At 45.3% G+C, this 17,204-nt stretch overlaps 1 protein-coding gene across 1 annotated transcript in view; it reads right to left on the bottom strand.

The window, feature by feature from the left end:
* The window catches only part of LOC102694126 (forkhead-associated domain-containing protein 1), a 50,889-nt gene that overhangs the window by 33,337 nt on the left and 348 nt on the right, over positions 1 to 17,204 (bottom strand). The window contains exons 2-15 of the mRNA XM_069183852.1: positions 16,569 to 16,681; positions 13,870 to 14,070; positions 12,581 to 12,836; positions 12,027 to 12,124; positions 10,545 to 10,769; positions 9,839 to 9,962; positions 9,114 to 9,244; positions 8,605 to 8,682; positions 7,744 to 7,848; positions 5,690 to 5,797; positions 3,865 to 3,951; positions 2,620 to 2,772; positions 888 to 1,083; positions 5 to 75 (exon numbers count right to left, since the gene is read on the bottom strand). Coding sequence (XP_069039953.1) covers positions 5 to 75; positions 888 to 1,083; positions 2,620 to 2,772; positions 3,865 to 3,951; positions 5,690 to 5,797; positions 7,744 to 7,848; positions 8,605 to 8,682; positions 9,114 to 9,244; positions 9,839 to 9,962; positions 10,545 to 10,769; positions 12,027 to 12,124; positions 12,581 to 12,836; positions 13,870 to 14,070; positions 16,569 to 16,676 — 1,941 coding nt within the window. The 5' untranslated portion in view covers positions 16,677 to 16,681. The remainder of the gene's footprint in view (positions 1 to 4; positions 76 to 887; positions 1,084 to 2,619; positions 2,773 to 3,864; positions 3,952 to 5,689; positions 5,798 to 7,743; positions 7,849 to 8,604; positions 8,683 to 9,113; positions 9,245 to 9,838; positions 9,963 to 10,544; positions 10,770 to 12,026; positions 12,125 to 12,580; positions 12,837 to 13,869; positions 14,071 to 16,568; positions 16,682 to 17,204) is intronic.

Below are 17,204 nucleotides of genomic sequence, written 5' to 3' on the forward strand. Positions count from 1 at the left end.
TCACCTGCAGGGTCCTTATGTCCCCCTCTCGGTCTTTGTGCTTTTGCCACAAGGACCTGATGGAGCCAGAAACACCTACAAAAGAGGCTGTCACTCAGGAGCATGTAAACACACACACACACTCTGAGCACAAGTCACACCACCCTGTACCAACGGAACCTTTGCTACACTGCTTTGATGGACGGAGTTTTATACCCTCCGTATATGGAATCATTAATTGTTAATCAACTCAGATTACCGCTACAATGACTGTACTGTGCAGGAAGAACAATGGCCCTCAATCTGTTCACCAGTTCATCTGACACACCATGAGCCCCACAAGGCCTTAAAGGAATGTTTAACCTGACTAGCAGAGTGACGTGCCTTGCTGTAGGCTCGGTTGCCAGGAACACTGGGGGCTGGTGTTAGACTGTTAACATCAGGGACTCAAGCCCAGAGCGGTGCATCTCTGGTGCGTCTGCAAATTTTCATTCCAAGCTTAGTTCTTACTGATCCAAATCAGCTCGTTGCTGGCTTAACTGGCCCAATTTCCCTATGCTGGCCATCTCTCCTGGGTGCTGCACTGAAGGAATCATACCAACTCTGCAACAACTGAGATGACCAAGCATTTCTTATAACTAGCTCAAGCCTACCCTAGCAGGCTGTGTCACTGTCACATGGGTAACACACAGGGGTGTCACCGTCACAGCACACTGATCGGACTGCCAAAGCTCTAATTGCACCACTGAGCTCCATCTGCATCTATACCCTTTGAAATGCCTAGAGCCACCTATCAAAATGTCTTCACTTCAAATATTCACCTTAAAACCAAAACCTTTGGATTTTTAAAATAAGGAGCTAGGCAACCTGCTGTACAGCAGAGGGGGCAATTCGGGATACAGCCTTACCATTGGCTGAAGCTGCAACATCTATCCCAGCATCCTGCAGGGCCCGAGCTGCTTCCTGCTGCCATGACAGCAGAGAACTCAGCATGGAGAGAGCCAGAGCACGCACCCAGGAAAGAGAAGGTGGGGCACCCTGGTCCCGCAGAGCTGCTATCTCCCTCTGCAGGCTGGGAACAGAAGGGGCTTCCTGCACACGAGCCTGGGCAGAACAGAGAAGGGCTGCCATATAAACAGTGCTGTGCTTCCTGAAGTGGCTGAGCATGGTGGCGCTCTGCTCAGAACTCCCAAAAGGATAGTTCAAAACGTGCAAAAAACATCTTAATGAAAAAAACGGCATGATAAGAATTATCAGAGGTGTATATCTGATCATCTCAAGGTAAAGTGAAGATACTTGATCTATTCAAGCCACAATGGCTCATTGGACCGGAGAGTATTCTGGTTTCCATGGAGTTAAGAGTACAGAGACCATGTGACTTCCCCTCTGGGAAGCTAATCCACCGCAGAGCCTGACTCCGGAAAATCCAGGTTTCCAGTGATACAGCTGGGAGAATTAGTGCAATCTGGGCACAGTCACTCACTCAAGGCACAAGAGCTGTGTCTGAAGCGAGGACTTGAATCTGCAACCGGCCAGTTATAAGTCCTGAATCTTAAACAGTATGCTACACAGACAGTCGTAAGAGAAGGAAAAGAAAAGTAATAAATAATAGAAATGTAGTTAATTGGTGAAATGTACAATTTCACACATACGGGGTAAACATCCAGTAGCCATATCACTCTGCAACTCACAACTGGCAGCCCACTGCAGCTCAGCAGGTGTGAGCCTGGTCAGTACCTGGATGGGAGACCTCCTGGGAAAATCTAAGGTTGCTGCTGGAAGAGGTGTTAGTGGGGCCAGCAGGGGGCGCTCACCCTGCGGTCAATGTGGGTCCTAATGCCCCAGTATAGTGATGGGGACACTATACTGTAAACAGGCGCCGTCCTTCGGATGATACGCAAAACTGAGGTCCTGACTCTCTGTGGTCATTAAAAATCCCAGGGTGTTTCTCGAAAAGAGTAGGGGTGTAACCCCGGTCTCCTGGCCAAATTTCCCATTGGCCCTTACCAATCAAGGCCTCCTAATAATCCCCATCTATCAATTGGCTTCATTATTCTGCTCTCCTCCCCACTGAGAGCTGGTGTGTGGGGAGCGTTCTGGCGCACTTTGGCGGTGGATGCTGCACATTGGTGGATCCAGGTGGGGCTGCACACTGGTGGTGGTGGAGGGGATCCCCATTACCTGTAAAGCGCTTTGAGTGGAGTGTCCAGAAAAGAGCTATATAAGTGTAAACTATTGTTATTATAAACATAAATGTGGGTAAATGGTAGTCAGTGAGCTACATACTGTATCCTGTACCCAGCTCCACCTGTCGGTACATGTTTAAAAAACATGACAAAATTCTGAGATGGTGCAGCAATGTGACCTAACCATGTTCTAATGACACTGGCAGCCTGTAGCTCCACCTGCATATTTCTGTACAGGTCGCAAAGCTGTGGGTCCCATGTTTCATCCCCTACCTGTTGCTCACCACATTATAGCTCCCTGCAACCCAACACTCACTGCTATCCTGCCTTCAGCAGCTGTAATATGTTGTATGGTGTGTGTGTGTGTGTGTGTGTGTGTGTGTGTGTGTGTGTGTGTGTGTGTCAGTGTGTGTGTGTGTGTGTGTGTGTGTGTTTCAGGTAGGGGCAGGCTGACCTGGCACTCCTGCAACGCCCTCTTCAGCTGTTCTGTGTCTGCGGCCGTCTTGTCCTGCTCAGAGGTCCATCCATCCAGCTGGCCTTGCAGGTCCTGCACCCTGCTCTTCAGCTCGTCCCTCTCTTCAATAATCACTGTCATCTGCTCTGTCACCTGCAGGGCCACAGCACAGTCAGGGCAGCTCATAACAGACAAAAACCACTGCTGACACAAACACATTTACAGATCACTATATACCTTTGAAAGACAAATATATGCTTGACTTTGTGTATTACTACAGCTGTTAAAGTTCTCACTGTCTCCTCAACACTATGTCTCCTATGTGGATAGTGTTGATGTCTCCTCAACACTATCCAAGTAATACGTCTTAAAGAAACATCAACATTTCCACTGATTTAAGGCAGGACTCGGGAGACGCTGCAACACAAGAAACTTCAGGAACAGCTGTCTTGTTTACCGCTGCTTGATAGCAAGACTACTGCCTGCGTTCTTTTTGATAAAGTGTTACGCTGCGGTCCCTGATATTGAAAGACAAGTTGAGCTCCAAGTGCAGGTTCACAGATGAGCCTCAGGAGTCTCAGGAAGGTGCAGTGGTAACGAGGCTTAATGAGAGACAATGAAGGAATAATGCAGGCTGACTGAAAAACAGGGCTGTCTGAAATAATATTGTCACAGGCTGGGGTAGGAGAGAATGGAAGTGTCTCTAAGAATCTGGACTCAATGTGTAACACTTACTGCAACTAGTGTTAAAGGGGAACTGCAAGGCTATTTTTTTATACCAGGGTTAGAAAGAAGCAGCATTGATGAGTGCATTTCAACCCACAGTGAAAGTAAAATGTGCACAGTAAAATGTAAAACCTGCAATTTATACAATACATTTTATCTTACAAAATAGGCAAAATTTCCAGGTATGCGCAGCGCCATGTTCTATATTTCAGTATACCCATATATACCAATCAAGGCCTCCTAATAATCCCCCTCTATGAATTGGCTTCATTATTCTGCTCTCCTCCCCGCTGATAGCTGATGTGTGGGGAGCGTTCTGGCGCACTATGGCTGCCGTCGCATCATCCAGGTGGGGCTGCACACTGGTGGTGGTGGGGAGGATCCCCATTACCTGTAAAGCACTTTGAGTGGAGTGTCCAGAAAAGTACTATAGAAGTGTAAGCAATTATTATTTCTACGATGTCTGCTGATGACGTGCACTAAAGTAATAAAAGATCTGGTTCGTCTGGAGGACGTTACCTGCTGGTCTGACAGAGCGTCCTGGGGCGTGGGGACTCCAGGGGCCGTGTAGGTGGCCTGAATGATGCGGCTCCGGAACCTCTGCAGCTGAGAATGGGAAAGGGGACACGGTGAGGCCTCTTCTTATCCAGCCCCGGGTTCAAGAATCACAGATGGGCTAATCGACTTGCTCAGCCAAGTTAAAGACATGATACTGCTTGCACCATTATGAAAATGGCTGAGTCAAACTTTTGAGATATTTCCACACCTTTATTGCACTGTATTCCTAAAATACAGGAATGACTCTGACCTTGTCCACAAGGTTTCTCTTTTCCGGTTTGCAGCAACCACTGAGACAAGTACCGCTGGGGTACTGGACTTTTATCATGTTTGAGCGTTGGTGAAGATACGCTTATAGACAAGTGTCTTGTATTGTGCCACTAAAATGTCAAGTAATGAATCATTAACTGATTTCAAGGGACCTAGTGTTTTCTTTTCACATGCTAACAGCTGTTATCTGCACCTGTACCTAGCAGGACTTGGCACTGGAACAACATAATTCAGTTACTTTTGGACTTTTAATTCTGCCAAGCAATTGCTCCCCTTCATAAATGTTCTGTCTGAAGTGCTGAAATCTCTGTTGTGTCAGCTTTGAAGCACTGGGATTTTAGGACTGAAAACAGAAGGCCTGTGAATTAGAGAACAAGAGAAGCGCGAAACTCCAGACTTGCTGCGCTTGTTACGGGAAGTTCAGATGATTTGTTAGCAAAACCATCCGATCAGAAATCTAGATCACAGCTACAGAAGCTGCAGGGCAGGAGGAGGAGCATGAGATGACAGTGCTGGCTCTGCACTTGAATGACTGCTGGGGGAGAAGTCCTGTCAAATGATAATGAAAAAAGCCCATGCTCTGGTACTCTGGATCTAGCTGATACCAGTGATATTAACTGGTGTGAAGGACGAACGAATTAATCAAGGGACTGTTTTCATGCTATGATGTCACGATGTCTGCGAAAATAAATCAGTTTTGTGCGTTAGCAGCTGCTCTGCTTCATCACACTTTGTTATTCAAAATCAGCCGTAACAGAGCCACTCCATCTGACATTAATGAGAAAAGGCCATGCTTACTTGACCTGCTTTCACTTGAATTCCTTTTTGCACAATGGAAATTTGGGCAGGATGGTTAGCGTTGCTGCCTAGGAGTGCTAGAGCCCTGGGGTACTGTCTGCGTGGAGTTTGTATGTTCTCCCCATGTTTGCATGTGTTTTCTCCAGATGCTCCGATGAGCTCCCATAGTCCAAAGACATACTGGTAGTGTAGCGGAGCTAGTTCGGACATGGTGACGTCATCGCTCTCCCTGCGTGTAGCAGGGACCTCAGCCGCTTGGGCTGGGGGAGGTCTCCTTTAGCTCGCTCGGCTGGTTCCCTGTTGTGTTACGCCGGAGACCCGGGTTCGCGCCCCAGGTGTTGCGGGACGAACCAGCGAGGGCAAGGGCACGAGCCCGCGCAGAACCGCAACGGTCACAGTAGGTCCATTGGCTTTGGGGAAAATTGACTCTGACGTGAGTCTGAGATTGTGGGTCTGTGTGTGCCCTGTGACGTACTGTCCATCCCCTCCAATTTTGGTTGCTCTGATTGGCTCTTTCACCCCTGTGACCCCCTGCTGTATGAAGCGTTAAGAAAACCGAATGACTGGAGGGATGGACAGTGAATGTTTAGATTCTGTCACGTCCTCCACGATGCACTCAGAAACATGGGTTTGGTACCACTGCAAAGCTCTCGAACTGGACTGCAGTGTACGTCAGAGTCTCCGGCGGCCCAGCGCTGTGGTTGCTATGGCGTCTCACCCGAGCCAGTGCTTGCTCCAGCTCCACACGTGTCCTCTGCTCCTGCCGGCTCATCTCCTGCAGCTGGTGCCTCAGCCTCTCTGCTTCCTGCTGGAGCTCGGCCTGCACCTGCAGCAGCAAAAAGAAAGCTGCTTCCATGATGCCCGAAGAGATGCCATATTCCACTGCCAATCTGCCCTGAGTGGCAATATAATCGGGGCGATTACTGGCGCCACTTCTCCCAGAGATCTGCACACTACTGTCTTCATGCGACAGTGCACTGCACAGCAACACAGATGCACAAAAAGAAAGAAGTGAGACAAAAGAAAATCAACATTTACATATAAGTTTATGTAACTAACACGTAGGTTTTGAGGAAATACGGACACTCTCAATGACACACAAGATTTACTCAAAGCTAGTTCAAGCTCAAAGGAAAACTGTGCACACAGCACACTATGTGAAAAGCATTAACTGCATGTATAATAAATAGCTGCAGGTATTACATTTTATGCACAAGTTGAGCAGAATTACTATACTGTTACTACTGTAACTACCATGGCATTATACTATAGGATGAACAGAGCTTCAAAATCATTTATACCATCCCAATGTACAATGATAATGATGTATTATCATCATTATAATAGTGTTTGCATGTCTTGGTTAGGTTACATTTTTTTCAACTTTTTTTAATTTTAAAAACTGGATACTAAATTTTGCTATTCTTATGGGGGTGATAGGGATTTGAGATACATTTCTGTTTTTGCCTTTTGACAAAGCTCCTTTAATAATGGAAGCAGAACTGCCATATTCAATAAGAAAGTACTGCAAAAGGATATACCTCCCTCATTGGACAACATGTACACTCTAAGCATTCTGTATAGCATATTTTGTATTCTACTGCCATCTACAGTATCTGTGTTCATTTTCAATTTTAAAACCTTTTGTCTTTTTCTGAAAGTATTTACAAGCAAGTCACCTTCCTGGTAGCTGAGAATTATGCTGCAGAATGGAATGACAGTCTCCTTTTGGTGCACTAACAAATCTACTTCAAACCTTCACAGACCACAGCGTACTGTCCCTGTGTAGCATAGGCGTTGTACACACCATTGTGACTGCCCACTGTAGCTGAAAAAAATCACATATTGCGTTGCAACTGTTCTTTTCATCAATTTCTGTGGTTGATTGCCAATTCCAGACATCTGTGGCGGATTTCTTTGATGTGGAGAGATGTTCTGTTATTGAGTCCTGATTCAGAAATGACTGAAAATCATTAGCTCTTGACATCTGAACAATCAATACTCTATTTTGGCAGATTTTCTGCCTCAGCAATGTTTCATTGCAAAGCCATCGGTTATCCTGTCCTAGTGAGTGAAATTAAACAATTTATTTTAAAATTTACCTCCTAGAAAATATTCAATCATCAATGTACACAATGGTACACAACATACTTTTTGACTCATTACTGCCTTAACATAATGAGGGGAGGTGAAATTACACTGTATATATCCCGTATTTGGAGAAGGAACATGTCACTAAGTAAATTGATGTATCTAAAAAGATATTAAGTTATTAGGAACTGTCCCTTTATTCTTATATGATACTGCATTTTGCATTATCTCACCTTTTTAAACTGAAAGAATAATTATTCGTCTCAGGTGATAGATACTGTACTTTTCCCATACATTTACAGCTATAATAACATCATGCTACTATTAAGAAAATAAGCTGTAGATTAGCTGCTGGCCCTTCTCACATTTCAGCATCTCTCCTGTTTTAATTACGTCTCTAACATCCTGACAGTGGAAAATACACTCAGTTAAGTTACACGATGCACTGTGCCTTCCTCTCCTTTCGTAATCTTCACAACTGAAATGGTTTCATTGGAGTAGTAACCACTAATTGGCAAAATAAAATAAAAACATATAAGGCCATTGCTTTTCAAATGGATATTAATGTTTTGAATTTGCCAATGGTTTCGTTATACGGTAGTTCCCGCTAACGTTAACAGATTCCAGTAGGATGTACAGAATTCCTCATTATGAGCTCCATAGTAGCTGCGGTCGTCTGACCTGGCATTTCTCAGCCAGTGTGATGTTCATCGTCTCTCGCTCCGAAACAGAACGCCCTTGCTCGGCTCGCATCTCTGCCATTCTCCTCTCCATCTCCTCCACCGACTGCAACAACAAGAATCAAGCGTCTGCAGCCTCCAGATACTTTCACAAACGGCACCATCCCAGATGAATACCTGTTGAGTCTGCTTTTTTATCAGATGGTTAGCTCTCAGGGATTGTGAGGGTTGCAGAATGCTACCACAGGGGAAGACCATCACCGGGGCACCAAATCTATGTGTCCTGTCTAATTTGTTGAAAATCATTTGGTTAATGACTTTATGTTGCTCCTCGTGTTTCTCTGTACCTAAAGGTATGTGCTAATAGCAAAATAGTCATAATCTATCCATCTATTTTCTAATCACTTTATCCAACAGGGGATCGCAGGGATGCTGGAGCCTATCCCGGCAAGCAATGGATGCAAAGCAGGATACACCCTGGACAGGACGCCTGTCCATCACAGGACGCACACAGAGACACTAACACACTCACACCAGGGCCACGTTTCCCAGATACAAATGAACCCACCAGGATGTCGTAGAACTGTGGGAGGAAACCCTTGTAAACAGGGGGAGAACATACAATCTCACTGAGATCGTACCCAGGTCCAGAATTGATCCCAGGCCCCCAGCATTACGAGGCATCAGTGCTAACCACTGTACAACCATGGTGCATGTAGTCATGACCTTCTTGTAAGCAAACAAAACAGTGTGCAGAAATTTCGGAATGGTTTGTATCAGTGGCTCTAATCAGGTCAAGGCCTGTTCCAAATAATCTGGCCTCATTCAGAGCTGAGCGCTCCAGCGGTGACAGCACACTCACCTTTTTGAGTACGATCACCTCATTCTCCCGTGCAAGCAGCTCCTCCTCATGTTTCTTAGTCTCTCGCATTTTAGAAAACTACAGCAGAGAATAAACCAGTAAATAGACTACAGGGCTGAGGCATGACTTATACAACCCTGTGATAAAGCAGGCAACGTTTCTTCTGTGAACAATGGATTGTACCAGAGGTTTGCTGTTAGCTGAGGTCTGCTACTTGTTAGAGCCAGCTCCTGTTAGTGGGGCACATGTAGGGGAGCTTCTTTTATGTTGGTGCACACAGAAGAGTGGTTAATTTTTACTCTGAGTGGTACTTCACACACCTGGAAGACCAATGTGGAAACCAATCAAAGCGTGCCAAAACTAGGATGTCTAATTTAGACTAGTGCCACCATTTTGCAATGACTGTCTGATGTGCTTCTGACCAGAAGGCTGACATTCAGGGCTGGAGAAAACTTTAAGCCAGTGTAACGAGGCCCCTGTGAGCACCTGGGCGGGCGTCACAGCGCTACCTTGGCAGACATGGCGCCCAGCTGCGCGTCCTTGTGGCGAACGTCCTTGCGCAGCTTGTCCACCTCGGCCGAGAGGCGCAGGCTCTGCTGCTCCCGCGTGGACAGGTCCCTCTGCAGGCTGGTCACCAGTCCTACGGGGTGGGAGAGCAGGCCTGCCTGAGAGGGTTCAGCAGGCGCAGAAGTGCTGGGCTCTGGCCAGCACCCTTCTCATTTGACGTTGGCGTTAATCCTAGATGGGCGACCATTCACTGACACTTCCATCAAACTCTTCCACGAGACACAGCCACCCTCTCTGGGCTTCCATTTTTCTTTTAAATTCAGAATCACAAATTATTTTGGTTTGTAAGCACCCAATCTGAAATGTGCTCAGAACGACCGTATACTACATGGAGCGATTCCCTCATTCTGTCAGTTTTATACCTTCCCACCCTGGTCTACAAGAGAAGATCATATATTCGTCATCTTTTTGATATAACATTCATGACACTGATAACAGTTTAATGACAGCAGAGGTGAGCTCAATACCTACCAGGGGCATTTGGGTAAAATTCAGAAACAGGCTTCTTTAAACTCACAGACTGCGTTTATCTAGTTTATTTTGACTTACAGCCGGTACAAATACATGAATGCAGGACGAATTCCAGTGCAAAGACAGAACGCCGGGGGTGGGGAAGGGATGGCAGTGGCTCTCGCTGTCAAGAGCAGCTGAAGGGAGTGGCCCGTACCTGTTGACATGCCATGGTCTCGCTTCAGCTTCTCAAGCTGGTTTTTCAGGTTGCTGATCTGCAAGTCTCGCTCCTTAAAGGAGTGTTTCAGCACCTCACTGGAGCCCTTCTGCAGGTCCATTATCTGCAGGCACAGAGTGCAGAAATACAGACAAATCAGAAGCCAATCCTGACGCTGCCGATACCTTTAAGTTATCATCCATTTGATCTCCATTAAACATGTCAGTGTAATACAGCCGATGATGAAGGAGATGCATACAGTATATGTTTACATGTATGTATTCCAGGATTTGTGTGTACTACATTAATATGCGAGAGACCGTGAGAAACCGCTTTATACCCTGGATGTATACACAGCAGTCCTTTATTTGGTTCCTTGGGTGCTAAATACCGAAAATGCTGAACTAAAGCAAGAGCTTTTTTAAGTGCAACAATACAGAGGTTGTTATGATCAGCGATGGGAGCTGTTAAAGAAGTTTGTGAAACTTTCCTTTTTTAATTAGTACATTATTTTTGTAACAAGTACGGGGTTGTATTGTTCTGCTGATATTAATTATAAATGAACAAACACACTGCCCTGTTGAAGCCCCTCTGGTGTTGCATGCAAGAGATGCTTAATGATGATCAATGAGAAAACTGGTGAAGGTTGTGTGAGATTCATGCACTTTGACATGGATACATGCCGTGGGTATGTATGGCATGGTACCTGCTCTTTAAGTTCCTGGATCTGCTCCTTTTTGGCCATGATCTCCCTCTCCAAGGCCTGCAACTTCTGGGTGATCTCTGAGTCTCCCCGAGCCTGGGCAGCTCGGAGTTTGAGAGCAGAGATGTCGTCGCGCAGGCTGGCGATGACTGTGTCCTTGCGCTTGGACTCTGCCTCAAACACCAGCAGACGGCTCACCTCATCTCCCAGCCTCAGCAGCCTCTCTTCCTAATGAAAAATCACACTGTATTATTTCTAGATACTATATCCTGATGCTTATTGCAAATGTACAGTAATGGCATTCTGTAACCATCTATCAATCCACTAACAGTAAGCAGCTTATCTTGCCGAGAGCGGAGGCAAGCCAGAGCTGATCCCAGAAGCACAGGGCGCAAGACAGGGCTGAGAGCGCACAACAGGAGTCAATGTCAAATTATAAATCCCACGGGATACTGACAATTTAACATTACGGGCAGAGCGTTGGGTCTGTGTCTCAGGATCTGTGTCTGTGGCTGGAAGGTTGCCGGTTCGTATCCCGCGGCCGGCAGAGGAATCCTACTCCGTTGGGCACCTGAGAAAGGCCCTTAACCCCAGCTGCTCCAGGGGTGCTGTATAAATGGCAGACTCTGCGCTCTGACCCCCAGCTTCTCTCCCTGTCTGTGTGTCTCATGGAGAGCAAGCTGGGGTATGCGAAAAGACAAATTCCTAATACAAGAAATTGTATATGGCTAATAAAGTGATCTTATCTTACACTGACAAAAGGCTCATAATTTATAACCATCCCTTTCAAAAGTGTCCAGAGAGTTTCAGATCAAAAGTGTACATCAGAAAAAAAAATAGACACTAAACCAAAGCACTAGCAAAAAATGTTATGGAAACGTGAAACAATGTTTGAATTCTCTAGTTTTAAGAATAAACTCTAAGAAAAACCAAAGGTTTCTGTTTCAGCATGACAATGACCCCAATCACAGCTATACTCCTTAATTAAATGAAAAAGAAAAGTAATATATTTTGAACTGGACATGCCGGCTTAAATTGACTGAAAGGCTGTGAGATGAACTTGAGCGAACAGTGAAATAAAAGTTCAAGTAGCATAGCTATACCATGGGAGATAACTACTGGAAAGATAATTCACGACTGTAACAACTGTGTGACAGAGGTAAGTTCATCGTGATTGCTAATGGGCAGGGGGTATGTTCATTGGGAAAGACACAGTTTAATTACAGTAAGACATACTCAGAGGCTTCCACACTTGTTTATAAAATATTATTTTGCACTAAATTGCATAAGCGCATGTGCTTGTTTTGATCAAATTCATTTTACTTCCCTCAAAGGCTCACTGAGGGAAATATACTCAATTAATTACTACGCAAAAATGTGATTTTCTGGGAATTATTTCATTCATTGTGCTTTATACAACATAATACAGGAGGAAACTGAACGGTACGTGTTCAAGAGGCATTAGCGTAGATGGCTGTACAGTACCTTCTCCTGTAGGAGGTGCTCTAGAGTCTGGGGGCTCTGAGGGGGGGCTCCCAGTCGCAAAGACTGCCCCCCCCCTCCTGCACTTCCTGTCCAGCTTCCTGCAGCGGAGCAAGAAAACACAGTGTTCCAGCGGAGTGTGTGCACAGATGAAGGCTCAGGGAACCGGTGTGATTGTGGGGGAGGGCATTTAGGGGCTCTGTGTGGGTTCCTGCAAGAGTGGCATGAAGTGATTATCCATGGTTTGATATAATGTTAAATTAATTTTTAAACTAATGTCCACTTATACTGTGTGCAAGTTTTGTGTACGTTTCTGTGTGTATAAAACAAAGCTGCTTTCACACTAAACAAATTTCGGAGAAATCAAAGCATTAGCGCATCACAGATCCGCTCCATCGGTACCCACAGTGCATTAGTTACAGAGTGGACAAGGTCAATCATTTTATGGATTGATTGATTTTCTACTGTAAGACGTAACTTTTGGCTTTGAGCCCATGATGCACATAGCTCCTGGGATTCACTGGTGCACGATACTTCACTACAGCCTGGTGGGGTACCTGCTCTGAGAGACGGGACCCCACGCTCCAGGTGGTGTCCTGGTCTCCTGGCTCCGGCGCTGGCTGGGCGTGCCCGGACTGGAGGGTGAGGGGCAGTGGCAGACGCCCCCTGGATCCAGGCCATGTTGGGGGGTGTCTGGGCAGGTAGGAAGGGTAGCTGAGAGACAGCGGGTGGGGGAGAGGGAGGTTTGCTCTCCTCAATCAGGTGAAGAGGGTTCTGCCAGGCCGATCGCTGGATCATCGGGGGGCGAGAGAGCTGGGGAGACAGAGCAACGGCCATGAGCGCCCCGAGTATCAGGACGACCGCAGTCTGAGACTTTGTTACAAAACCAGGGCTTTAACCCGATTCAGACTGGTTTTCCACCATGTGTCTGCACAAGGGGAACTAGGACTGTATACACTGCAGAGATGCAAGAAGTCACAGTGCACTTCAGTGAGGGTTTGAAATTTATATTAAATTTATTTATAAAAAGTTTTAATTTGTCACGAAAAAGGCCACAAGGTACATCCCCCTGCTCTAGTTATTTGTGCATATGTGCTATTTCTGATCATCTTATCTCCACCTTTTACTTATTTATTTCTGCAATGTCGCATACAGTAAGCACTCAAGCCAGTTCAGGGTCTAGGGTCAGGTTTCTACAACACACTCCTCTGACATTCCCACTCATCATTCATTCGCACACAATGGGCACAATTTAATGCAAATCGGAGAAGCATTAGTTGTGGGATTTAAAATTCAAAGGCAGGGTTCAACATCAGAAGTCAGTCATTCTTAATACAGAATTCTCCCAGAAATTTTGTGAGAAAACCAATATGGGTGACAGCACTGCAGCAAAGCATTCAAAAAGGTAGAGAAGACACAGTCCATCAGCACTGCTCTGTCCCCATTTGTTCTCATTAGTACCGTGATCAATGAAAACCACAAATACCCTTGAAAATGAAGGACTATGGATGTAAAGTCCATGTTTATTTCTCAAGGTGTTAAATCATGCAATGGAAATACAAATGCAAACCAAGTCACTGACACTGGGTTCACAGATGGCCAGCACCACCTGGGTGGTGCTGCATAACACTGTGTGCTTTCAAGGAGTTTTATAATCTCTTCATTTTCCAGCAGAATAACTTCTCCCTGACATGCAGCAGTGAGACTGCTGTTTCTTTGTACTCGAAGTTAAGAAGACTAAGGACATTATTGCAAAAGCAGGGCTTTAATACCGCAGATAGAACTGGGGGAAAACAAACTGCAGAGTAAATATGTAAGTCTTTACTGACAGAAAAAGGAATCATACCGTGTTGTCTATGGCCAGCTCGTAGGCGAGCCCCCCGTAGCCAAACCGCAGCTCGTCCCCAGGGGCCAGGCGCACAGCTGCATTGTGGATGCGACAGTCATTGACGAAGGTGCCGTGGGCAGAGTTCAGGTCTCGCAGCACAAAACAGTGCTCTGCCTCACTCAGCTCGATCAGGGCGTGCCGATCCTTGACTCCTCCGTTCTGGCGCGCAGAGGAGACGAGAGCTTCAGTGCCGTCAGGTGAAGAAAAGAGCTTCCACACCGAGCTTTTAGGATTTCTCTGACTTAGTGGCGTTCAGTCACAAATCCATTCGTACTACCGGCTCCTCAGGCCAGCACACCAACAGACTGAAACTGCATTTGAGTTGCAGATTAATAGGTAATTAATACAGTCCATACTCCAGAAAGTATGCATCCCCTTCTGATGTTTTCTTGCTATCTTATCTTGCAAACTCTGAAATAATTGATATGGCATTTTTTGTCACTGATCTACACAAACTACTCTTTAATGTCAAAGGGGACCAAAATTTCTATTACTTTTTTAAATGCAATTTAAAAGAAAACATGAAATGTCTTGATTTAATAAGTATTCTCTCCCTTTGCTGTGGCTTTGCCAAATTTGAACTCTGGTACAACAGTTTTCCTTGTGAGATCAATCTAAGACTTGAATAGAATCCACTTGTCAAATTGGTTGACATGATTTCAAAAAAATCTGTCTATATAAGGAGCCCAAGTTCAAAATGCATGTCAGAGCAGAAACTCTACAGTGAAGACCAAGAAACTCTGTGGCAGAACTGTAAGGATGCAAAGATCAGGGGAAGGGTACCAAACATTTCTCAATGATGTTGAAAGTTCCTAGGAGCACAGCCAGGACCATCATTAGGAAATGGAAAGAATATGGAACCACCTGGACTCCTAGAGCAGCCCATCCTCCCAAAACTGAGCAAGAAGGACCTTGGTCAGAGGAGTAACCGAGAACCCAATGGCCACCCTGACAGAACTACAGAGCTCTGTGGCTGAGATGGGAGAACCTGTCCAGAGGACAATCTCTGCAGCACTCCACAGCTGCAGCCCCTGTGGCAGAGTGGCTAGATGGAAGTCTTCCAAGGCTGGAGTCTAAGAAGGTACAGTACATGGAAGACCTTGAGACCATGTGGCAAACGATTCTCTGGTCTGGTGAGCCACAAATTGAACTCTTTGTCTTGAATGCAAAACCCTATGCCTAGAGCAAACCAAACACAGCTCATCGCCAGTGTAACTCCATCCCTACCACGAAGCATGGTGGTTCCAGCATCATTTTATGGCGATGCTTTTCAGCACCAGCAACTAGAGCACTTGTCAATGGGAACAATGAAGGGAGCGAAATACAGATAAATCCTCAAGGAGGAACTGCTTCAGACAGCCAAAGGACAAAGATTCACATTCCTAATGGACAATGACAGCAAGGATACAGCCAAACCAAAGCCGATTTGGCTTCTGAACAAGAAGGAGAATACCTTTGACAGCCAAAGCCCAGATCTGAATCCCAAGGAGAAACTTTAAGTTTCTGATTCACCAGTGCTTCCCATCAAATCTGACGGAGCTTGAGTAATTTGCAAGCAAAAATGAGCAAATCCAGAAGTGCAAAGCTGACACTGATCATTTCTCCCTGGCCTTCAGCAGTCATGGCTTCCTTATAATTCCCATCTATGTATTGCATTCATCAATCTGCTCTCCTCCCCACTAATAGCTGATGTGTGGTGAGCGTTCTGGCGGACTATGGCAGCCGTCGCATCATCCAGGTGGGGGCTACAAATCGATGGTGGTGGAGGGGAGTCCCCATTACCTATAAAGTGCTTTGAGTGGAGCTTCCATAAAACAGTTATTATTGTTATTGATACAGACCCAGGAAGCCTTAAAGTTGTACAGTAATTCCTGCAAAATGTGCATCCACAAAGTATTGGCTCACAGGCGTGAATACTTCAGGAGCCAAGACATTTCCATTTTCTGTTTCTCATACATGTTTGTTATACAAAAAAAATATTCTTGCCCCTTCAAATTGTTGGGTATGTTGTGCGTATAAAAACTATTTAAATACATCACAAATTCTGGCCTTAACACAGCAATATATGCAAATGTTCAGGTGGATGGGGCGGGGAGAGGTGAATATTTTCTGAAGGCATTGTAAATAGTATTTCGAAGCAGTTTGGCCGAACCCGTTTATAAAACAGGTTTTATAGGAAAAACGTGCACACGCTTATAATCACTCTATCTTATCAGAGGGCCACTTCTTCCTGGCACTCTGGAGACCAAGGCAGAAGCACACAGCATAAGGCAGGACGCCAGCCCATTGCAGAACACACACAGCCAGGGACAACTGAAATCCACAGTTCCCGGCCCAGCACATCTTTGGAAGATGGCAGAAAACGGGAGCAGCAGGTCAAACCTCATGAGAACACTGAGATAACCACGAGGAAGGTACCCTAGTCCAATGGTGAACCTAAACCGTGAGGCAGCAGCTCTAAACTACCATGGCACTGTGTTGCTTGTCACAGTGACAAGAAAAGATTACAGTCACCGGAACTGGAATGCATGACTTTTGCATTACATCAAAAGGCGCTTTCTAAAAAAAATGGAACTGATAACTGAGCAGAAATAAACACCAAGGGAGTGACAGAGCCTGTCGTCATGAGGCCTGAGTTTTCTTTAAAGACCCGTTACCTCTAAACACAGATCGGAGTCTGGATGTCCGCCCACGGTCGTGGTTTTGGGTCGAAGGACAAACGTTCCTTCCAGGGATTTCAGATACCCTCTCATGCTCCACAACATGCAGCCTAGAACATTCAGAAAGCTCCTCATTAAAACTGTCGGTGTGAAAAAGACTCTGACAGTTTATCACCATTCTGCCAGGCTGAAGTGCCTGCTGTAGCCCCAAGACTAATTCAACTTGCTAAAACAGAAACTGGAATAAAAAGGAATAGGAAAATGGACCTGCCTGAAAGGCAGAGAGCTTTGCAAACTCCTTCCTTACTGTTGCTTTCTATAGGCACTAGGTAAAGTGGACTAAAACACTCATAACACTGTAACAGTCCTGTTAGTACAATACTAATGTTGAGGGCTTAAAATCATGGGCAGCTCATAATTTATCTTTGTAAAAAAGATGTATACCTGAACACATGTCACATTAAAAGCCCAGTGAGTTAAGAAAAAAAAACTAAAATATAAATACACAAGACATATACTGTATGCATATATATATATATATGCCCTTCAAAATTAAAAGTATTGAGCTTTTAATCCATAATCAAGAACTGTATCCTTTTTTCCCCAAAATATTAATGTCTATCAATAATACTT

Source organism: Lepisosteus oculatus, chromosome 25 (genome assembly GCF_040954835.1).
Source record: "Lepisosteus oculatus isolate fLepOcu1 chromosome 25, fLepOcu1.hap2, whole genome shotgun sequence".
NCBI lineage: Eukaryota > Metazoa > Chordata > Actinopteri > Semionotiformes > Lepisosteidae > Lepisosteus > Lepisosteus oculatus.